Source organism: Acomys russatus, chromosome 1, assembly GCF_903995435.1.
Source record: "Acomys russatus chromosome 1, mAcoRus1.1, whole genome shotgun sequence".
NCBI classification, from domain to species: Eukaryota; Metazoa; Chordata; class Mammalia; order Rodentia; family Muridae; genus Acomys; species Acomys russatus.
The window spans coordinates 47,654,638-47,680,480 of NC_067137.1; the positions used below are offsets into that span (position 1 = coordinate 47,654,638).

General features: G+C 36.1%; 1 protein-coding gene across 1 annotated transcript in view; it reads right to left on the reverse strand.

Moving 5' to 3' along the window:
* Hdac9 (histone deacetylase 9) overlaps positions 1-25,843 on the reverse strand; it is a 792,898-nt gene that overhangs the window by 306,614 nt on the left and 460,441 nt on the right. Inside the window, exon 12 of the mRNA XM_051144941.1 lies at positions 21,246-21,506. Coding sequence (XP_051000898.1) covers positions 21,246-21,506 — 261 coding nt within the window. The remainder of the gene's footprint in view (positions 1-21,245; positions 21,507-25,843) is intronic.

The window sequence follows — 25,843 nt, forward strand, 5'->3', positions numbered from 1 at the left end:
TGTCTAAGAATATAATGTTCACGGTGTTGTTTTGCAAACTTATTTTTATTCCTCTGTTTTAATGATGAAGAGAATAAGTAATAGAGTAATATAAAACTTATTATTAGAAAAATTAGTCTCAATAGAACACACACTCATATATATATATAAATACATATATACATACATGTCTACATGAGCTGATAAGATTGTGTCACTTTTTTCATTTGTTGACATCTCCAAGCTGCGTCTCCATTTCGAAGGGTTAGGTTGCTTATAAGGTGAAAGCTGATAGTCAGCTCATTCCTTTCCATATCCCATCATGAAACACCATGAAAAAGGAGGGGTGTCCAACAAGGCTTTACTTTATGCAAGATGGCATGGATATTGTCTTAGGTGAAGGCTGAGATAGTCTTCACTAGAAGAGACCTCACTTCAACACAGAGCAGGGGAAGGGCTTTCTCTCAGAAGAAAGGATAAAACTTGCCTCCTGGCTGGTTATGAAACCCTGAAGACACGCAGGCCTTCCTTTTTCCTTCCCTTTCTTAATTATGCTCCGTTTTGAATCAGACTTGCCTGGGTCATTAATTAACCTTCAGGGGCTTAAGGTCACTCTCTCGATATAGCCTCTACATATCAAAAAATTATTCTATAATGAATATCAAAGTTTCCTGAATGCTCACTTGCTACAGAAACAGCTGACATGTTTATTATATTTATCCAAATGCCTGGAGTGGTGAAGAAGGCAAGATTACAAAGGAATTTAGAGATTATAAAACTTCCATGATTTTGTTTTTAAATAGAACAAACGTAACCTAGTCCATGATAGACTTGCCCTTCTATAGGAGGTCTACAATAAGATTGATCATAACTTGAATCACTTTTAAATTGATTTGTCACTTTGCAAGAAAATATACGTAAAGTTGTAAAAATTATATTTTTATTATATATTCTTTAAGTTGTTTAGGTAATAACTACTTCTGTGACTTATCTTCTCACTGATAGATTATAAGCCATTACAATCAAGTGAAATAATGGTTAGTTAAAATAATGCCTTGCCCACTGAAGGTGCATAATCAGCGATTTAAAATGATTTATATGAACTTAGTAGAATGATTTTATGGGACTGTGAATATAAAATACAAAGGTTTCTAAACATTTTAACAACTGTTTTTAGCATTTCTGTGGACAGAAGAGAGGAATTTTGGTAAAGTTACAAATATTTAAAATCCCAGGTAGGTTAAAAATACACAAAATGCATGAAATTTATATTGAGTTATATGTCTAAAGTGTTTCTTTTATATAGTAGGAGATAAAAGTGATGGTTAATAATTCAGACATCATTCTTAACACAGAGCAAAGGCTGCATCCAGTATGAAAAACAACTGTTCAAGCATTGGGAATTCCCAAAGTGATACTTTTCAGTCTTTTTAATGACCACAAGATGCATGGGTTGTGGACCAGAGTCAAGGAGAGAATGATTAAAGATGCGAAGGAATGTAATTAACCCAAAGAAAAAAAAGGCAGGGGCCACCGTTGTGCAACTCTGTCTAGCACACACTTATCATAGTAACTGGCGAGGATAAGAGATACTTGATTGAAAGATTTGGAGTTGATGGACATATATTTTGAATTTACGTTAGTAGCTCCGAATCTGAGGCTGTTATACCATTGAAAAGGAACTGGCAGGGAGACCTCAAGTCAGTCTCAGAAGCAATTTGGGCTGTGGTGAAGACATTTACCATTGCTTCAGTGGCTGAACCTACACAATGGCATAAGTCTCTGGAACTGGTCACTCTCCTTTTTAAAAAAAATTGTAGATACTGGATAATGAAAATTGAGATACATAAGTTATGTGGTACTGTGCTTGTAGATCTCAACACACACTTCCTTTTACTGTGGTTTGTTTTCTTCAATTATTGAACACGTCTGCCATTAATAAAATTTTTCATTCTGTGCTATTTTTGGTGGTGCTCTTTGTAAAAATTTAAATGCTGGCACATGCTGACTATTTTTACATATAGTTTATGACTAATTTAGCTGGTTTATTTTCATTGCCGAGAATATCAGAGAGTCTGTCAGAAGAGAATATGCTTCTGCCGTCTCCCTCCCTTCAGGAGAGAATCTATTTGCCAATTCTATTTCAAAAATAGTAAATTAGCATTCACTTGACATTTTAAGAAAAACACTCAACAAAGCCTTTTCATTTTAACCATTTGGAAGTTTGAAGGAAATCATATGTGGATAGGGATAGGGAGACAGATATAGACAGAGAGGGAGAGACAAAGTGACAGAGAAATAGAGAGAAGGAGAGAGACAGAAACACCAAGAGATATGCTTTTAAAGTAAGATATCCATTCAACATTGGTTTATTTGCCTGATAGCTACCTATTAACTTTGGATAACTACTGATTCTACATGTCAGGTTGGGTAAGTAAAATATAACATTTCCAAATCAACTTTCAATTCTCAAATGAAGAAAACTAGGAACCAAGACATAGAAATCTACTATGCAGCCATGAACAAGACCAAACCCTCCTCTGCGTCTTGCTTCCCCATGTCACAGGCCAGGCCTGAGGAGGACTCAGATACCCTCGTGAGAGCTGACACCGGAGTGAAGGTGCAGGGCATTGCACAGATAGCTTTAAGAGCTTTCCAGCAGCATGCCAGTCAGGTTTGGGAGATTCTGCCTGTACCTTTTCTTCTCATGTACTCCAATTAACCTCTCTAGAGGTTGTGGTAAGCTAGAGAGCAGGTAGAGGATGGCTTTTGTTCCATCAGTTATCTTCAAAGAGAGATTCAATGATATTTTATTTAACAATAAAATAACAAGTGGTAAAACATTAAGGAGGAAAGAAACATAGTAAGGAGAGCCACATTAAACTGAAGAGAAACAGATTATAGGAGAACCAAGTTGCATTCTAATTTCAAGTGCTTAAAACCAAGAGACATGGTTAAATGGCTATAAAGGTAGCTTTAGGGTATAGCTTTGGTTGTCAACTTTCCTTGATAAAATAAGGAAAAGTATATATACTGGAGAAGATCACTCAGAATATGTACATGTAGAAACACACACACATACACACACACACACACACACACAGACACAGAATGTATGTTATCTGTGTCCTTTAAGGCAAGTGCCCATTTGAGGAAGGAAGGTTCACCAGCCAGTGAAGAACAATGAACCTATATTTTTAATTTTAAGACCTTGAGTTGACATTTATAATTATGAGTCATGAGGCTGGACAGATGGATCAGAAGCTAAGAGCCCTGGTTGCTCATCCACAAGTCCTGATTTCAATTCCCAGCATCCACATGGTGGCTCGCCACCATCTATCTGATGCCATCGCCTCTCGTGCACACATATGTGCAAAAAGAGCACTCGTACATATAAACAAATAAATAATAGGCATATAATTGAAACTGTACTTCACATAAGAGTCAAAGAGACTTTGCAAATTAGCAGAGATTTCCATTGGAGCACTAAGCAAGGTATGTAATGTTGTGATTATGATTTAAAAAAATAGATACCTATAAAATTGCTCAAAAAACATCTTTTGATCATAATGACATAGATGTCTTAACTTTTATGTTGGTATAAATAAGACTTGAAATTATTTAAAAACAATTAAAAGCATACTAAGATAAATCACATTTAAAACCCCAATTTATCAGAATTTGATACTTCAAGTTTATTAACGGGCAATTTTCAAATAAAGCTATTAAATAATGGTTTCCTGCTTGTCATAACCTTCATTTTGGATGAGTTAAAATTTTACAAAACTTTGTATAAGAAATTGGCATGGGCTTGGATGATAGCCCAATAAGTAAAGAGTTGGCCTTGCACGCTTTCAAACCTGAGTTTGTTTAATCTTTTAGACCCAATGTTTATAAGAACTGGGTACAATGACAATGAGAGACCCTGACTCAATATATGAAACAGCATAGAAGAATGACAACTGAGGTTATTTTCTGGCCAATATGTCTATGGACATCTGCAAACACACACACACACACACACACACACACACAGAGCAATCATCACAAAACAAACAAAAAGCTATTATATTGATGAAATTAAGTTCTTAGTCACTGAGTAGCCAATAGGAGACATGAAGCTACAGAATAGGAACCCAAATATCTTTTGACTTTAAGCCTTCAGGAGCACCAGAGAGGTGCCGAGTCCACTAAATTCTGGTTTAGCATGACAACAGGAGAGAGTGCACACATTCTGTGTGGGTTGTGACCACAGCACACCCATTTAGAGATACAGGACCTTTTTTTTTTTTTTTCCTTAATTACAGGTTTTGTTTTTCAGGTAGGTATTGTCCGCATGTGGTGTTCAAATGACCCTGAATTTTCTTTGTATGTTTTCCAGCCTCTTTCTTTCTTTTGTTAAATATATTTTATTTATTCATATTACATCTCAATTGTTATCCCATCCCTTCTATCCTCCGATTCCTTCCTCCCTCCCATTCTCTCCTTACTCCCCTCCCCTATGACTGTGACTGAGGGGGACCTCCTTCCCATGTATATGCTCATAGGTATCAAGTCTCTTCCTGTTAGCCTGCTATCCTTCCTCTGAGTGCCACCGGACCTCTCCATCCATGGGACATGGTGAAATATGGGGCACTGGAGTTCTGTGAAAGTCAGACCCCACTCTCCACTCAACTATGGTGAATGTTCTGTCCATTGGCTAGATCTGGGTAAAGGTTCAAAGTTTACCACCTGTATTGTCCTTGGCTGGTGCCATAGTTTGAGCGGGACCCCTGGGCCCAGATCTGCCCATCATAATGTTCTTTAATAGACCATGTTTTTGGGTAGTTACCTGGCCATCTTATTTATTTGTGATATTCTTCAGTAGGTTTAAAACAAGTTTCAGTACTGGACACTTTTTCAGTGTGCATTTATAGACTAAGCTAAATTGGTTTGCTGGACTAAATTTCAATAAAAAGAATAGACGAGGGACACTGGAAAATTCATACAAGTAGTCATAAATTCATAACTGTATATGAAATACAATTTTATGATGGTACATAAAATATAGATGTATGTTTTGGGTAAGCAATCTTAATTTTCAAGTCTGTCAATTTACAGAAACTTTTGGCACATCTCCATATATTTACATATTTATTTGAAATTTTACAACTTTCTTTTATTTATTAGTTTTTTTGTAAAATATATTAAGGGTATACAAAGTGTGTTCTTAGTAAAAATAAAACTGTATCATTTAAAAATCTTTAGTATAAGACTTTTATTTTTGGTTCAAGACAGGGTTTCTCTGTTTAGCCCTGGCTGTCCTGGACTCTCTTTGTAGACCAGGCTAGCCTCAGTCTCACAGAGATTCACCTGACTTTGCCTCCGGAGTGCTGGGGCTGTAGGCTTGCGCCACTACTCCCAGCTCTATTATAAGACTTTTAAGTTACCACTTTTTTGCTTAAAACTTTCTTAACAGGACCTCTATTTATAGATAAACTGTCATTTCACCATTTACTTAAGTTTAAGCTTTAGTCGTGTTATACTGCCTATTTTTAAAAAACAATGCTAAAAAGCACATTTTAATAATTATTTCTCTCTCCCATAAGTATATACTTATAAGAATAAATTTCTTTGCAGTATTTATCTTAAAACAATCATTCCTAAAATAGTTCCAATAAAAGGAATTTTATACTTCTCAAATCAATGTGTGATGACGCCGTTGCTAATTGCTGTGGTTGATGGTGGTCATGTTGTTGTTGAAGATGGTGGTGGTGGTGGTAATGTTTTTGTGGTGACAGTGGTAGTGCTGCTGTTGTTGAAGATGATGGTGGTGGTGGTGGCAGTGTTTGTAGAGTTGTTGATGTTTGTGGTGGTGGTGGTAAATTTTGTTGGTGATGTTGGTGATAGCGGGGTTAGTATGGGGCTGTTGCTGCTGCTGCTGCTGATAATGGTGCTGGTGGTAGTACTGGGCAAGTCACTGCTTTATGGCAGTGGCTGTTTTTCTGTCTATGTTCCTCCACCCTGAGTTTCTAAGGTAAAGCATACAACTTTAAATCTTCTATTTCTTTTCAAATATTTATAAATTTACAGACTTGGTATTTTTAGGAATATATAAAGACTGTAGACAGAAATTACAAGGCAGAAATCTTTAAAAATCTCTGATATGAAAGGAAACTGCAAATATTAGAAACAAGTTGTGAGCTGACTAGAGGAGCTGACTGCTGTCATTCACACAAAACAAAACAAAACACACATCTTACCAAAACAAAAATGAAGTGAAACATTTTCTTCTTCTACAATAATTTCATTGAAATATTTAGCTTCAATAAGAGAAAGACTGCACTAAAATATAAAAACAAAAACGCACAAAAGAAGTTGTGGATTGAAACAGCAGTCAGCTAGCTAAGGCAGGGCCACAGCAATACAATAGCTGCCTAACATCTCTCCTAACACAGGAGTGGCATGTTCTCCAAGATTTTCAGACCAGAAAATGCAGATGTTCTCACATTTATTAAGCCAGTGAGAGTGCTGGCTCTTCTTCAGGATGTTGTATATTTCCTTCCAAAGGCCAAAATGTCATTTTCCCCTCCAAAACAAAACCAAAGCCAAATGGTAAAACTGCAAAGATTTGGTTAAACAAACAGGGAGAATTTCAGCGGTTTTATCTTCAGCATCCCCAGCTACCCAACAAAGCCAAGATATTGTCCATCTTTTTGACAGACAAAGAGTCTCAGAGGTCCAGAGTGACATGCCCGAAGGCTGGCATGTGATTTGGCTAATTAAATTAAATAGCAGGAAACAGCTTTTCCACATGCCACTGCCTGGCCACACACAAACTGTAACAGTAAATCTTTTATGTTAGTGAAGGCAAAAGTGTAACCATTAAAAAGTATACAGTATCAACACACCATCCTAGAATTAAGTCATTTATTCGTGTAAGTTCCCTGAACCTTGCTTTAATGCCAAAGTCTAAGAACTTCCTAAGTTACTCAGGAGCCATCCAGGAGTCTTTAGTAATTCAACGGGATGGAAAGGAAATCTTTCCCCAAGGTTTGCCACCACTATAAAGCCGTATTCTGAGTATTCCAACACATGCTAATACAACAAACAAAATAGAAACATCAGTACTTCCAAATCACAAGAAAAATTCTATTGGCAGCTAATTTACTACTGTTTTTGCATTCTCACTTAAAAAAAAAAAATCTTACTGAAGATTGGGAGATTAAGACAAAAGAGTCACCAGTCTTTGGGACCTGTTGAGAAACTCTACTTTCTTGACTCTCATAGTTTCACACACAACAGAATAATTTTCTCTAAATTCATTATAGTTCTGGCACCTGTAATCTCAGCACTCGGGAGGCAGAGGCATGCAGATCACTGGGAGTTAGAGGCTAGCCTGGTCTACAAAGCGAGTGCAGGACAGCCACGGCTACACAGAGATGCCCTGTCTTGAAAAAACAAAACAAAACACAACAAAAGACCGCATCATTTACTTTGGTCTTTTTAGAACAATATGCATAGATTGATAGATGCTATTCAATTTTATAAATCATAGCTTTCATTTTTCAGTGACTCTAATGTCAAAAATATTATTATGAAATCCAAGTTGTCAATCTGGATGAAGAAGCCAGTGAGTAAGCACTGTGAAAGAAATAAGATAAGGAAACTGTCTGAAAGGGATCACAAATTCCAAGATTGAAAGGGAATTTTGATTTAAAGATATAGAAAAGCACATAATCATCATAAATCATGACTTCTCCACTTATATAAACACACTTAATATATGCAGTAATATTGTAGATTCTGCATGAGTGATAGTGTCTGTAATTTGTGTTTCTGTACTCATCTTACTTCACATAATAATCTCCAGGGACATCTATACTCCCCCAAATGGCAAAATTTCTCATCTTTTTCATAGAGAAATAATATTCCCTTGTGTATATGCACCACTTTTATTTTATTCATTCATATGTTGAGGTCAGTGCTTCAGATCCTATGGCAAGTAAGTTTACAACAAACAGCATTGTGCAGATATCTTCTTCAGTACCGAGTGGTGGGATAGCTTCTTTCAGTGGTGGCTCTCTACTGCTCTGCGTAATGGCTGTAATGGCTGACATGCCTACACAGTGTGTGCCAGGGTTTCTTTGATTCACATCCTCTCCAATGCTTATCTTTGTCACTTTTGTAGGTGCCACATTAGAACACGTGAGGTGCTATCTCAGTGCAGCGCCCTCTGGCTTTCTCTGATGATTAGCGGTATTGCATGTTGTTGCATGTACATATTACCATTTGGCTATCTCCTTTGAGAAATGACTATTCACGTGCTTTTTTCATTTTTAAAAATCAACTTATTATAGTTTCACTATTGAGATGTTTGATTTTTTTTTTAAGTTTTGAATCATTTTTATCAGATAACACAGCTTACAAATATTTTCTCCTGTGCTGTAGACTGTCTCCTTTGATGTTTCCTGTGGCATGCAGAAGCTTTCTAGTTTGACATGATCTAGCTGTCTGTTTTTGTTTATAAAGTATTAGCCAATATTTGGTTACCTATATATTAATACCATGGCATGGTTCCCTGAGGGTTTTTCTTTACCAATTCACAGAATGGGGTGTTGTATTCAAATAATCTACCTGAGCTGATGTTTTGTGTAAAGTATTCCTGGAGATAGGTCTTATTTCATTTTTTTTCTGCATGTAGTAATCTGTTTTTTCTTAACATTTCCTGGAAAGGCTGCCTTTCTCCAAAGCATTCCCAACACCTCTGTAGAAACCAGGTGTATAGATCTGTTTGTAAGTTTCTGTTCTCTTACATTGTCTTAGTACCTTATTTTCCAGAACAATACTATTAGGTTACTCTAAGTTTCACATGTGGAATCTTAAAAGCTGATTTTATAGATGTAAAAATTCATAGGTTAATTATTTAAACTGAGATCCGAAATGTTTTTTTAATGTAGGTGATTCTTTACATTAGCTGTATTACATAAAAGTACAGAGTAAAGATCTTTGAAAATGCATGACGGTAGCCAGACCATTTAGTCTGTGTTTGTGTGTGTATATATGTATGTGTATATATATATATATATAAAGCTCAATGGTTGTTCTTCTATAACTATGTATAGAATAAACACTTAAATATAAAAAAGACTAAAATCTGATAAATTCAAAGCCTAGCAGAAAATGGCCCAACCATCCCAACAAATTAACTTTGTAGGAGCCAATGTGTGGCAGGACAAATATAAAATGGAACCAAAGTAGACCCCCTGCCCCCAAATTATCGTAATGCTATTCTTGATGAATTCTAGCCTTCTTACTCATACTCCTTATCCTGAAGCAGTGAGACAAAATGGATAACTCTTTGTGTCATTCAATTCTGCAAATATTTGGGGTATTGAGTGTGGTCCAGAGGACTCACATGTTAGAGCAAGTCAAAGATGCAATGAAATACAAGGCAGTTATGTGATTGTCTAAGAGAACTATGAAACAAGCCTTAAAATATTTAATAAAAAATGAAAAAAACTTAATAATATAATAATATTAATAAAAACAAAGTAACAAACTTAAACTGTCTACTATCTAAATAAAGTTTTCTAGGTCTGAAAAGGAGTGAGAAAACATAAACTGTACTCAGTAGAAAAATTAAGCAGTAGTAGTATACTTGTAAGTGGCAGACACAGTATTAATAAAAATGAGCTGAAGAAGGTTGTAGTAAGAATTCTGAAAGTTTGGTTTATTTAGAAAACACAGAAATATTATAAGAATATGTTTGCCTTTTATTCCCAGGTGTGGGAATATGAGGCTGCTTCTGACAGTCCACAGCAGCTGACTGTTATTTTCCTTGTGCTCTAACAGAGGCATGTTTTTGCCAGCTGCAGATGTTTTCTGCAATTGTGTAACATTTGGAATTCTGGGAACTTTTCAGAGGGTCTATAAATGCCAGAGTGCCATAAAGAGGGGTTGGGAGTTGGTGGTCCTTCAGGGGAGTTGGTTGTAGTTTGTTAGTAGTCAATCTCAAAGAAAAATGAGAAGAAAAAATTAGATTCAGATCTCTCTCTCCTCTCTCTCTCTCTCTCTCTCTCTGTCTCTCTCTCTCTCTCTCTGTCTCTCTCTCTCTCTCTCTCTCTCTCTCTCTCTCTCTCTCTCTCATCTATCCTTTTTCTCTCCTATTTAATGGTAGGGTGTGAAACTGGTGGAATAAAGGGTGAAAAATAGAAGAACTCATAAAGCAGAAAAGAGTCCAGCTATAGAAGGCCATGTCAATTCTAAGTAGAGATATCAGAAAATATATAAAAGAATCAAAGGGCTCTTTATATAAGAAAAAAACCAATGCCTTGGATGGAACTGCATGTCATCAGCAAATATTTATTTACTAGGAAGAAAGGAGGGGGATAATTATAGAAGAAGCCTAAATAGAAATAACCAGAGAAAACAGTACAGACTCAAATATCTGTAAGAAGAATGGAGAAGTCCAGTGTCTGTATAATTAATGTCCCAGTAGAAAATATGAGAAAAACAGGAGGAACAAAAGAGTAGAACAAATACAATCTTACATTTTCTAAAACTGTAAGATGTGCAAATTCCCAGATATATAAAGTGAGCAAAAAAATTGCCATAAAAAGGATACACTTAGGCAAGAAATAAATTGCAGAAACCAAGACAACTGAAAATATTAATGGCACAGAAACAATGTACAACATGACTTAAAGACCTACTGTGTAGAAACAGAAGCCATGAGTATGCAATGTTTGTATAAATCAGAGGTCAGTAGACTAAAATAGAGTTTAAGTATTTTCCCACACACTGTATTCAATCAATTTCTTTAAAAGTATCAGAATAATTCAAAGAAACAAGGGTAATATTTGGGAGAAAAGGTGCTGCATTTTAGGTATTCAGATATAATGATGAACTTCCATTTATCTTCATATCATACACAAAGCCCTAAATGTAAAACGTAAACTAGAAAGAAAGAAAAAGAAACAAATCATTTCTAGAGGAAAAATGGGAAAACTGGGACACATCAAACTTGAAACATTCCTTGAGCTAATAACGAAAGTCTGAAATGTGACTGAATTGATGATTCACAGGCACATGAATGGCCAAGGGACTCAAGGAAAGATGTTCAACAACATGAGCTATCAGGGAAATGCAAGCTAAGATGCAAGAAGAACCCACTAACATCAACTGAATGCAGACAGAAAAATATTGCATGTATCAATCAATACTGCAATGATCAGTATAAATAAGAGTTATTCTTTGTTTATCAAATGTAGAAAAACAGCCACTTACAAAGTGTTTGGCAGTCTATATAGCAAAACATACATTTAGATCCCACTCAATAATTCATCTACATTTAATCATCAAAAGAAGAATAACCAATGTCTACAAAGAGGTCTGCTTAATATCCATGACATTTCATTTAGAACAGTACACACACACACACACACACACACACACACACACACACACACACACACACGTCACCCAAGTTTTGACCACTAAATCAATGTATAAATATATGAAGTATATTCATCCAATTGATCACTACACAGGAATTAGAAAGTCACTATAACTGGCACATCCGTAGATTTCAGAGAGATCTAGAACAAAAGTATCACAGATATAGGTTACAAAAAAACTGCAATTCACATATAGAAATTAAAAGCAATGAATGCTGACAGAAAAATAATATTTGGCGGGATATGGGCAGACAGTGAGAATGGGAAGTTTATTTTAAGTTGTGGGGGAAATTTTTTTGGAATGGTACAAAGACGGTGCATCTAGATTGTAATATATACATTTGTAAAAACATACAGTTGTGGAGTTTGTAACCTATAATTTGAAGAATAATTAAAAACCCCAGTAAAAATTAAGAAGTTTAGTGACCAAAGAACAAACTTCAATTAATTCAAATTATCATGGAACAATAGGCAATGCGAACTGACAGTTGAGAACAGGGAGAAAACCTGAGCCCCTTCCCTACAGTGCCACATGAAGGTGCAATGTGCGTAATGGGCAGCAACGACAGAGATGTCAGCTTTAGAATATGAAAAAGGGAAGTAAGAGGTAATAACCAAGCTGTTTATTTTAATAAGATTTTCAAGCTGGGCATGGTTGTGCATGCCTTTAATCCCAGCACTTGGGGGGCAGAGGCAGGCGGATCTCTGTGAGTTCAAGGCCAGCCTCGTCTGCAAAGCTAGTCCAGTATCCAGGGCTACAGACAGAAACACTATCTCAAAAAACCAAAAACGAATTTTCTTCAGACAATAATGTAAAAAGAAAAAAATAAAAACAAACAAACAAACAAACTTAAAAAGATACTTAAGAAATCAACGTTCAAGTACTTTTCTTCACACAATGTAAAAGTAAAAAAATAAAATTAAAAATTAAGGACATCTAATGGTCAACCTCCATGAACTTCACACATATACGGCACTAAAAAGATGGATCAGAGAGACATGTTCTCAATGTTGAATCAAAGTCACAGAAGACAAATGGCTCTTCAAAATTATCTAAGGCAAATAAACCACCAGAAGCTACACACTCCGCCTGGACTTCTGTCATTTACCTAACTGGACACACAAAAAATACTCTCAGAATATTTGACAGAAAGCAGAAACGAATCAAGTTGGTGATGTTGACCTGTAACCCCAGCAATGTGGATATGGAGGGAGGAGGATAAGGAGATCAAGAGTCTTCTCTGCCTTACAAGAAGATCAAAGTCAGCTTGCTGTACTCCAGACTCACTCTCAAAAAGAAAAACGTGAACGTTTCCCAACCCCAACAAACAAAATCCTAGTGTCACTCATTTTGCAGAGAGCAATGTGTATCTAAAAGTGAACCTCCTGTTACCTAGCAGACAGCAATAGTTTTCCGGTCCTTGCTTTGTGATTTTTCTCACATGGATCTAATCTACGACTTCTATAAAAACTGTAACAGCTGATCACATTTAATAAATAAGTAGCCCAGCCTTGGGATGAATAAATAAATGTCTTCACATGCAGTTGTTACTGGGTGATGGGGTTGGAGTTTGAATCTTGTCATCTAACTATTGATTTAGCAGAATAATCCCCTTGAGGTTATAATCGTGAAGCCTCTCCTTGTGTGGATGACTAGGACAATGAGACGGTCAAGGATTGACCCACACACCAGAAAAGGAAAATATCGGCAACAGATCACTTCAATGTACATAGGGATGAGGTTTATATACTCTGAAAAAATATTTGTATGAATCGCTTTTTCCTTTTCCCAAATTTAAATTTTCAGAAATTCTAAGTAGCCTATGCAGAAATGAAAAGGTTAGTTAAGAGCCCATGAATATTGTGACAAATTGCTTTTCCTAAAAATGTATACAACATGCTACAACGCTACATATTCTGCTACATATTCAAACACAGAATATGTAAAATTAATTCATTTATGAATGACACTAAGTAAGAAATCCATTAAAACTATCATTTACTAGTCATGAAAATGAAAATGAAATAGCAGCTGATAGAGCTGGCTTAAAGAAAACATTACCACTCAGATACAGTCCAAGAAACAGTCTAAGTCAGAAGGTTCCGCCTTGTACAGTGATAAAAAACAAGCAAGCAAAACAACATGGAAAGAAGCTGGTAGCCATTAGCATGTAGAATGAAAACCAACAATTGCTCAAATGGAATTAATGGGGACGGCTCACAGATGTACGAGCCACAGGTAACTCAGTGTATTTCCCTTATATCAAGTGGCACGAGGTACAGTAAGAGAGAAACGGTATGAAGAGTTACTTGGGAAAGTGTATGGAACTCATTCCAAGTGGGTTAGAGTTCAAATGAGCTGGAGAGCTCAGAGATACCATATGAAGGGAAAATAGGACTTAGGAAGTCAAAGCTTGGAATAAAAACTTGAAGAAATCCTGCTGTCTACTCCTAACCCCACTGCAAAGGTGCTATGCAGTCTGCATCGTAATATAGGGAAATGTTCCTCCATGTCATAGTGTGAGCTTGAATTATGAGAAAAAGGGCTCTCTAACGCCATTTACACGAAACAAGAATTTACTTGAAGGAATATCAAATAGTATTTTATATTGTTAATTCAATTCATATACCAAACACAAAGAAGACTATTATCATGAGTGTGTATTTATTTTGGCATTAATTAGGGCAGCCACTGGGGAGGGAACAGCAGGGGTGAAAAGATGTGAGGGTTTGAAAGTAGAGAGACAAAGAGCAACAACTACTTGGAATAGAACCACCCACAATAATTAAAGGACAATCTATCATGCTGTCCAAATGGTGGATATTTTTGCTGTCGAATAATAGCTAAGGAGAATAAGCATATTTAGTCATTAAATTTAATATCTTTAAAATGACAAAGACACAATCAGTAAACATTCCTTACAAATAATAATCAAAATGGAACTAAGAGATTTTGAGTTGTCATTAAAGTCAAGAAGTCTTTAAACTTTTTAAGCAATTCATTTATTCTAGAGATCTATTCATTGCCTGTTCCTAAGCGTGATGGGAAGATACTGGCACGGCATTTGTTCATTCACATTTTACTGTTCATATTTCAAAATTATGGAATAAGTTCTATCTAGTACCAAAATAAAAATGAGATGGCCCAGTCTACAATTTCATTGTATGAATTTTTGTTTTCATAAATATATTTATTATATAATTTATATATGTAGATAAACAAAAATAACATTAGCCATACATGAAAACCACATATATAATCTTGACTTTTAAATTAGCTATATTTAAAAGAGAAAAATAGTAAGATAAATGTTAGTGATGTCATATGATCCCACATATTTAAACATTTTAATTTCAATATGTAATCAATGAGCATGATTTCAATAGGAATACATATTTTGCTATGTTGAAAGCTTGTCCACAGTCTAGCCCTAGGGCACTGTCTGGTTCTAATTGGCCACATGCTAAATGCATAAAGGCTACATGTGGGCACCCAATTTAGTAGTGAAAATCTAAATGTTTCTAAAAATTCTATTAACAGAACGAGGAAACCCAAAGAAAAAAAACACAAGTGTTAATACAACATGAACATTTAAGTGTAAAGTAGGCAGAGGTAAATATGAGTAACCATAGTAAAACTTCATACCTAGGGAGAAAATTAACTGATTCATTTTGAAAAGAGCACCACCATGAGGTCTTCCTTACAAAAAGATAAACCCATTTTCTTTTCTCAGTAAATATCAAATATAAATATCGAGATGGTATCAGTTGCCTGCTTCTTTGCAAAGACAAAATAAAGTATTAAACTCTATGAAATGTTAGAAAGCGATGCAAGTCATTAGCAGGGTGTCAGGAAAGCAAGAGTCAAATCCACCAGAAACAAGGGAAGGAAAGGCAGGTGTTGCGTGATAAGAGAGAGACCAACACTTAGAAAGAGTTGCTTTTTGAATCACAGGCTCAGGCAGGCTGTAGCCTCAAGACTGTGTAGGCTGAAGTATAAGGATTACAGAGTAATTCACAGAATGGAGCAATATATTAATGTTTATATATGAGTCTAATAATCATATGTATTCATTAAATCTCAACGCTCAATAAGAAAAAAGACCATTTTAAATTGGTAAACATGTGAATAGACATTTTCTAAAGAAGCTCTTCACTTGTATCTTCCCGGGCACTTACAAGTGAGGGGATAACAATGGGGATGTAATCTGAATAAATTATTTTTAAAAAAGAAGCTCCTCAAATGGAAAAAAAAAATCAAATGAAAAATTGCACCACCACAACCACCAACAAATCCAGGGTGAAGTAGAAATCAAATCAGGAATAATAGCATTGTCTTTCATGGCTGCCATAAAAGACAAAAATGGGGAAAATGGAGCTGTGATGGTAGCTCTGAAGGTAGAGTGCTTCCCATACAAACGTGTGAAGTAGAATTAGAACCCACATCAAACAGCTGGGCATGGCAGCATACACTCTTCATCTCAGTTCTGGGCTGGCAGAGACAACAGGGCTTTGGTGTCTCTCTGGTTAGTCTGCTTAGACTACTTGGTGAGTTTAAGATTCAGTAAGAGAGAATTTGCCTCAAAGAACAAGGCGAAGAACTCTGAGACACAATGCACCTGTGCACACACACACAAGATGTGTGGGGTGGGGCAGAGAGAAACAAGGACAGAATGTACTGAAGTAGTGGAGAGAATTTGGAAACCGCAGATACTGCTAGTAGGAAAGCCATAGAGCTTAGGTGTAGGTAAAGGAGAGTATTACTACTTCAAAAGATAAAGTTACCAAGTGACTTAGAAATGAATGGAGACAAATAGGAACATATGTGAACAGAGAAATGAAATTTGTATGTGAATGCTCATAGCATCATTATTAGTAGAAACAACCCAGTGTATCATATCTGTTGCTTGATAAATTATATAGTAAATAGTTTACGTAACGGAACCTTACTGTGGGTCAGTAAATAAATGAGCTTCTGACACGTGCCAGTATTTCAGACCAAGGAACTCAGGCACTGTGTGGTCTTTTGTCCCTCATGTCTTTCCTTTCACAAAACATTTCTATCCAAGTCACTGCTTCTTGTACCTGAAACATTGTGTCAAAGGGAAGAAGCTGGACGCAAAAGGACATACAGCGCCGGAGTTTATGGATGTGAAATGTTCATGCTGGCTAATCAAGTCCGATAAGTTGTAGTCAAATAAAGCTCTAGAGATCAGCTAAAACTTATTTATGTGAGCAGAGATAAGTAGACAAAAGGATAAACAGTTCTACAGCTGACTCACATCGCAGAGCACCATGAGAAAAATACACGAGAAATGAGACATTAGACTCCAGGAATTATCACTCTGAGAATTGGATGATCTGTGGTAAAAACCATGACAAACTGGGCCATGTATTAGGAAATAGTTGTGGACCCCTACTATCCGCAAAATTGATTGGGAACTGGACTCGGAATTGAGACTCAAGAATTGGGAATGCATTACTCATGTGGATTCCAGAAGATGACGTCTAGGCATGGGATCGGACTCACGGTGTGCGATCAAAGTCTAAATTTCCCTCAGAATGATTTTTATGGACCTTTGAATTAGACAATTCTCTTGGAAGTCTACATTCCTAGAAATGGTTCTATTCGCCTCTGTCACATTTTATATGGACCAGGTTTGGACAAAATGGTTGTCGTCATTGTAGCCTCACTGCCATTGCTTCAGGTGCCTTTCAGAGATGCGGTCCTGGCCACGCTCTGTGCAATCCCACAGCAAAGGGTGGTAGTAAGGACTAAATGTGAAAGGTACAGGTGGATCGAAAGGGCTAACAGACTTAAAGTGCTCACAACTATATTTCATGCATGTTAGATTAGCCATAGTTGAGAGTAAAATACATTTCATAGGTAAGATTTAAAAAAAAAAAAAAGAAAAGAAAAGAAAAAACTCATGGTCTTAACAGTTTCTAGGGATCCAGGAGAGAAACACGTTAAAAATCTAAATGTAGTTGCATTCCCAGCTTTCCTAGTATTTGTCTACATTCTTTGATCCATGCCATCTGCTGCTGTATTCTTTAACATGGACATGGAGATGTCAATAATGAAGTGAGCAATAATCCCCAAGTTTTTCTTTTGTACTTCCAAGCTTTTTCACTGTGGCTGGTTAAAATTATAACCGAATCATGTACGCATTCAATCCTTCGTTGTATATGCATCTTCATCCCTACACCATCATTTAGACCTGCATGCTCCAATAACTGAAGACACAAAAGTTAAAAATCACTCTGGTATTAATCTCTATATGAATAAGATACTAGATTTAAAAATACACGGTGCTTAAATTCTCTTGGAACACAGTCTGGCAAGCACTAGTATGGTGAGTTCGAAAGTATTAAAGACTACTACTCTGCTTTCTATGGAAAGTAGAAATCTATGCCTCAGCCACCACCTTCACCAGTGCCACCAGGATGATAATACCTCAGGTAATATCAGTGTAGCACCGCTCTGACTCACAGAAGCATTGCCTTTCATGACAGCATTAGAATAGCTTAAATGAACCATAGGGCATTAAGAAAAATCACACCCGCCCCTTTTAATCAGATACAGTGATGCATTCTGAAGTCCTGACATGACGTTCTGCTGGCAATAGGTCAGAAGAGGAAGGAGTTAGAAGCTCCTGATCTCATGTCAGCACCAGCTGAACCTTAGTGCACACTAAAGGTTTCCTGTTCTGGCTCTCTGTTTTTCACACAGCATTACAGTAACTACTGCTGTGCTGGGGAGCTTGTTTAATTACTCTTCTTTCTTTAAATTTATACATTGTCACTTTTTTCTGTGGGTCAGAATCTCATTGTAATCGACATGATTGTTAGGATACTTGTAAAAAGATTCATTTTTATGTTTACTGAGGGCTTGTTCTAGTCAACGGAATATGTTAAGCTTATTTTTAAACTTTTAATTACATTTATTTGTGTGTTTCTGTGTGTGTGTGTGTGTGTGTGCCACAGCTGATATGTAGTCAGACGTCAATCTGAGGAAATTAGTTCTCTCCTTCCACGATATGGGACCTGAGAATCGAACTCACATTGTTAGGCTTGGTGACAGATGTCTCTTGCTAACGCTGAGCTCTTGCCAGCCCATGTTAAAGTTTTAAAATAATTTTTAAGTTGAATAGCATTAGGGAATATTTATAATTTTATATTTATAGGATGACATTTTAATTTAAATACCAGAGAGGAGAAGACATCTTTAAAAAGGCCACACTACAAAATGGAGCATGCAACCAATTTTACATATATCTGCTAGTTGATAATTGCTGATACAAATAGCTCATATTGTTATTGTTGAATATGTTGTTTTATATGGTATTATAAGCAACTGCTAAAATATCTTCATTTTCTTGTTTCAACAAAAAAAATGGAAATAGTTTTTGTATATATGATCTAATGTATAGGTTTCAAGTTCTATTAAATATATCAAGTTTACACAAAGCCAAGTGTATGAAAAGGGATCTTTTAAAAAAACTTTATTTGAGAAAGGAAGAGACTTATAACAGAAGGCAAGAAGGGAAACATACAACAATATATTTACAACACAAAACAAGAGATCACCTCCAAGGGTGTAAATCATAATAAATACAATAGATCTTAGAAGACATTTATCAGTTAATTCTAAGGTTAGTTATGCCCAGCTTTTTTTTTACTGGTTCCAGATAGTTTCCTGACTAAATTGAAAGACTATCAAATTCAAACAATTAATGTCCACCAAATATACTGATGAAGTTCTCTCAAATGACATTATAAAAAATAGGGCTTTTTTGTTGTTTGTGATCACATATCTTTGAAGTAATATTATACAAAAGTCTGCTCGGCCACATGTTCCTCCCCAAATAAAATGTATTTTAAAAGATGCACTATCCCTTTTTTATGAGATTGAAAAAAGAATTTGAAGAAAATGAATATTTATGAGATGGAAAAATATACAACTTTATCTTAGGCATGCCATATTTTTAATGCAAAACAACTGACAAAAGTCATTTTAATATGAAGGACTATATTAACCCAAACATACTGGTGATAGGGAACATTGTCTATTAGAACTATGTGTCAAATTATCAGAAGGACTTTCATTATGTGGAAAAACTTTTAAATTTCTAACTCTAGTTATGTTAATTTAATTCAAATGGAGACTTTTTAAAAAAGGATAATGTATCTTTAGCAGGAACATTTTAAAAGAATTAGTTTTAAATGTCACAGCAAAATGTAAACAACACGTGCCAATAACAGTTGAACAATGTCTATATTTGGCAAAAGTGCTAGGTGTCCTTGAAACAGGATACTACACCTTAAAATACCACGGATTAAGAAATACAAATAGTTTAATAGAAAAAAAAAAACACCTCACGAAGATTCTAGGTGAATTTGGAATATCCATATTAAATGTGTCTTAATACAGCGCACGTTTAACCAGCATAACAGAAGTATACCCGTAAAACAAGGCAAACATACCAAAAGGGAATATTAAGGAAATGTTCCAGCGAATAGCTTCCGTAAGGGTTTCCCTACTCATGGTGTGATTTTCTTAGACAATTCATAGACCACTCTTTACAGAAAGACCAGAGCACTGTCCTCGGATTCTGTCTCCTAAATCCCCCAGTAAGTAAATCACGTGGACTTCCTGTTTCCACAGAGTATTTCCTGTCCCCTCACAGAATCGCTTTTCTATAGACCAGCAGGAACCTGACAAAGAACTGCCTTAAATAAACATTCTCTTCTGCTGCCTGTAAAGTTGTTTGTATTTTTAGAGCATCAAAGGGCATAGCCCTTCTGGAGGTGCATCCTACACAATCAGATTATTCTGTGAAACCCAACATTCATATATTTTATTTGCCAAAATGATATGATATATGCCACGGAACTGTATGCAAGAGATTCTAAAGATAGCAGGTATAAATGTTGAGTCACCCTCTTGTGAAACTGGCTTTAATTTGCTGTTAGGTGGTAATCATACTGTTTTCTGCAGCTGCCCATACATCGCAGCATCTGATTGGACAACAGTGCTGCACTTTACTTCTTACACACATCTGCATCAGCTCCATTTGATCTTTTTTCAGTACACAATGTCAAAAAATTACAGAAGGTTTAAGTAAAATGTGCAGTGCTATATCAGACATAATGTAATGTTCAAAGCAGAACTTCAGTTTGCACCTCTACTTAACACCACCTGAACTGCTAAGATTTTCAGTTGTAATCTACACAATAACCTAGAGCTACTGGCATGTTAATCATACCTTTTCCACTTAACAAAAAAAGGGGAGAAAGGGGGATGTGGGGCAGGGGCAGACTACCTTCAACAGTGTTCAAGACTGTAATATGATACAATATGTACAGTCATATGAAAACTGAATTCTGTATGTTAAAAAACATCAAATCTAACAGAATGCTTCATTGATCAGGCTGGGAGACTATATTCTATACTCGCAGACCTCAGCAGATAAAACTAAAAACAACAGTGAGCTCACTTTCCCTAGAAGTAACTGTTGTATCAGGCTTTGAGATGGGCGTAAAGCCTATTGATTACTTGGATATAACATAGCATATTTTTAGTGTAACAGGCATTTCCTTACCAGTGAAGGTTCAATGAAATCTTGATACCCATTCAGAGGTCAATATAGAGAGATATTTATATAGAAAAAAAATTCATTTTACCTGTCTTGAAATTTTTTAAGCACTAAAATCAGAGATATAAGCTGATAGGAAATAATAACCATTTGCCAAAATCTGCAACATATTTAATGTTCAAATAATGACTTTAATTACAAATCCTGGAGCTAAATCTTTGCCTATTACCTGTTGCATAAAAGCAGCCTGCTCCCCACATTCCATTTCCTGTATCTGAGCTTCTTCGTCGCTGTCCACTGGTTCCTCCTTGACTTTCACAGCCCCAACTTGTCCCAGTGTGTCATCCACACAAGCACTGCCACCATTCCTGGTGCTGTCGTCGCTAGAGGTTGCTCTGTCTTCCATGGATTGGTCCCCTTGAAGCTCCTCCTCTGCTTCTTCAAGGTGGCTGCCTGGTTGCTTCAGTTGTTCAATAGATTTCGAAAGCAGCTAGAAGAGAGCGTTCAGGGGTTCAGAAGTCAATAGTTCTTGACGGAACAGACTTAAGTTATACTGTCATTTTAATATCTCAACTTGAGCTAGAAAATGCTGGAAATGTCAGGAGAAAAGGGTAAGTAAACTGTGCCCACGGAAGCTACAAAATTTTTCACAAGGACATATCTCACATAGTGTTCTAAAGACAAATAAACTCGAGAATAATACTTCTTATCAAAGAGGGATGGAATTAGTGTAGAAGGTTCTCAAACTCACATTTCAACAAATGGTAACTGCTATAAAAGCCCCAAGGTGAATGGTGGCGCTACTTTATAACTACTTCTATACTGCTCATTTATCAAATGAAGACAGCATTCCAGAAACAGAATTGTAAAATATAGAATTGTGGATTTCTGAAATCTAAAAGTCAGTGATATTTAACATTTTGGAAGGGTATAACATTTTAGGTATAGATACAATCAGAATTAAATAAGAGGTAAATGAGATAGTAGATTTCAAATTTAAAATTATTTTGATAATTTAGTTATGCCATAAATAAATAATAGATAGCCTTTAGAAGCATAACAATTACTTGATTAATGATTTTTTTAAAAATCACTGATGACACAACTAACCGTAGAAAATAACCACAGAATGAAGCTTAATCAATGGATGTGAAACTTCATATGCTAGTATCTGACACTGGATTTTTTTTTCTTGTTGTTTTATTTCACAATGATCCTATTGACTCTATAGATTTCAAAATGTGTTTTCCAGGATGTTTGGAGTTTTGGGGTAAATCAATAAATGTGTAGCCAGCTTGCCAGCAGCTTATAATGTGACCATGAAAACTAAAAGTACAAGTTTTTCAACATAAAATTTAAGCTCTTCTCACATTCTCACACACTTAGGTTTAAAAATGGAAACATGGTCATTTTTTTATGTGCATTGGTGTTTTGCATGCATGCATGTCTGTGTGAGGGTGTTGGATCCCCTGGATCTGCAATTGCCATGTGGGTGCTTGGAAATGGAACCCAGGTCCTCTGAAAACACAGCTCGTGCTTTTAACCACTGAGCCATTTCTGTAGCCCCCACCTATACAGGTTTTAATGTTTGAATATAAAACTACTTAAACATTGAAGGACATTTTTTAGATGTCATGTGGTTCATTTAAAGCAGCCCCAAACACTATGATACATCTCTTAAATTTAACCTGAGGGATACACATTAGGGGTTTTCATTAATTTTTCAACAATTATATATTTAGTGCCAGTTAGGTTAAAGACACTTTGCTAATCATTAAAAAAAAAAAAAAAAAAAAATGGGCATGCCTTTCCTTCAATGAATTCAGGCTTTAGTGTATTATAAATGAATAAGACATATATTTTATTTCATTTTATGTTTCAAATATGTTTTTATATGTAACAAGAACTTTAAAGAAAAAACTCTGAGCATTATAATAGCACCCCGTATATACAGGTTGTTATCTGGTGGGGTGAGATGGCTTGAAGGACTTTCTGGGAAGGTGTTATGTCTGGGATGAAGGCAGAAAAGGAGGCAGCTACACTAAAAAGATTTTAAAGAAAGTGTCACAGCTCATACTTTATTTTGATGCTGACTAAGAACGTACAGACATGAACTATAGTAGAATAAGACCCAAGTATCTCCAAGGCCATCAGAGATGTTCAAACAAAGAGAACGCATACCAATTAAAAGCCATATAAAGAGAAAGAAAAAAGTTCAGTATTTCCTTCCTTTGGGCTGACAATTTAATTTCTATTATTCCTGGACAGCCAGCATAAGGAGAAAATTCTTCCCACCATGCTTATGACATCTTTAAGTAAATTTTTGGAAACTATTTTCTGTACAATTGTCCTGGTTCTGAACACTCATCAGCAATTCCTGTCTTAAATACATAATTGTTTGCACACTGCTGAGAGTTTGAAGGATAACCACCACAATAATTCTAAATTCTGGCCACATAACCGTGGGAACATATGACCTGCAGCTTTTGAAAAAAGAACATGCAGAATAATAGAATAAGCAAAAAGAAAAAAAAAAAGAAAGTAAAGGAAAGGCTTACTTTAAGAAAAGCATTACATATTCTTCAGAAAAATCCAATGAGTAGGACTGTTGTATTCATGCCAATCACTTAGCACAGTCTTGCTAGACGGCATGTATTAGAGGAGTTTTGTGGGGAAAAAAGACTAATTTGAGAAAGGAGAAGAAAGCTCAAGAGTCCTAAATGAAAATATTTACAAGAAAATAACTGACTTTTTTCTGAATAGAAGCTCAGTGAATCATGAAAAAGCCGCCCCTTGACTTCATAGCTTCAGGGGAAAAGTGAATGGTAGGTGTTGGCTGTTGGACACATATGGAAAAGTCATAGAAGCTTTGTTTGACAAAGTTCCAGAGACCTCCGACTGTCCAACATGATCTTTAGACAATCAGAACAGCTGTTGAGTCTTTGCTTGACAAAGTTCCAAAGATCTCTGTTTGATGACTACCATCCTTAAATATCATGAATGGTGCAGGTGTAATTTTCCTTAAAAACTACATTGAAATCTATTTTTTCTCCTAAAATTGTCATTTTCTCTTTATTTCTCAGCCCTAATGAAATTTACACTGGGAAACCTTTTTTTACACAGAGAATATTGAAAAAAGGCATCTGTCCAATGGCTTGAGACAATATTACAGTCTTTGCTCTCACTGTGAGCAACCAAGTAGAAACTACTTGAAATAAAGTTAGGACCTTGACGTAACAGTACCTGGCTAGATACTGTTAGGTGTAGAAAAGTTTATATAGAATCTTCTTTTAGAGCAATAGAATGTGGGCTTGGAACGTCATGCTTTACAGATATTTTACAGTAGAGGACCCCTTGGCAATTAGCCTAGGTTTGGATGGCCTACCTGTTGGTTTGGGTCTGGAAATAAGTCAAATTTTTACTTTATTAGAGAATATTTAGCTCAAGCTATGTTGCTATGACAATCATGTAAACACAATGGCTTTAGCTTGGGATATTTATGATTAATCTTTCCCGAGTACTGTTTAAGGAATAATAATCAGGTCATGCTGACCATTCTTTGGAAATTGATTGATTTTTGCTATATGCTTTATTGTAGGTTATACAAACTATTTGTATTTTCTTGTTAGACTTTCTCTTGCTTTGTTGATTTTTGAAAGTCCTATTGATTGTAAAAGATAAGAAAAATCATGATGTAATCTGTAATGAAAAATTGGAACTTCACGTTAAAGTCCAAGGTTGGCCCAAGGAATAAGCAAGTAAGAGAAACAGGAAAGCAACAGGAAGAATGGTAGAGGAAAAATAAAGTTCTCTTGAGCTATAAGACCTTTTGGTTTGTACCACATATGCTTGGATCTCAGCATTTCTTTCTTTTTTTTTTTTTTTTTTTTTCTTCAGTTCCTTTAACCTCTCCTCAACAACTAGTTCCGATAGCTGGTTGTTCACCAATGCGGGTTTCCCTTAACCAGTTGCTCATGCCTGCTCAGTTCTCCCTACTGTGGATCCACCAAGACTTTCCCTTCTCTCCTCTTCACTGGTTCCTGGAGCTGGTCAGTGGGAGCAGGCTTGTCAGAAAATGCTGGAAGGGAGGACCAGTGATACTGGCTGAGCAGAACCTCAGACAGGTGTCCAAACAATATTGCCAGTAACAGCTTCATGAGGCTAGCGGATAATAAACAAAAGTGTGGGGTGTGTGGCCAAGGACGGAGGTAACAGCCACATGTAAGATACTAGCCAGACAGTCCACTGCTCATGAGATGCCTGATTAATGGAGGTCAACTCTGAGCAGCTTCCTGGATCTGCCCCTTTTTCATGGGTCACTCTCAGAATGTTCTCATGGGAACCATTCCCTAGCACTCACATCTCCTCTATGCCATATTTCCATTGCTCATCACTCTCCTCAGTTGCCTTGTAGGACCAAGTTAAGCTTGCATTTTTTTTTTTTTTGACTCCCAGGCTCTCTTCAATATAGGTTATACTGGATATGTGTTATGGTGTGGCTTTTGTTCTGCACATAAAACAACACCACCCCAATGCCATTTGTCAGTAGAGCTTGGCCTCTGTCTTTCCAGTAAATTCACTCCAACATGTGCTTCCTGGCTTGCCCCGTTATCTTCTCAAATAATTTTCTTCTCTTCCTGTTGGTACTCTTGCTTGTTATGTCACTCAAAATCTATAAGCACCCAGAGACTATCCCAAGATTCTGAACAGGCAGGGACAACATTGTTCTTGCTGTTACAATTAACAGAACATTTGTCTATATCTCAGCCAAGCCTTTGGCTTATGTTCTGTACCCTCAATATGTCCTAATCCCTTTTACTCTATTAT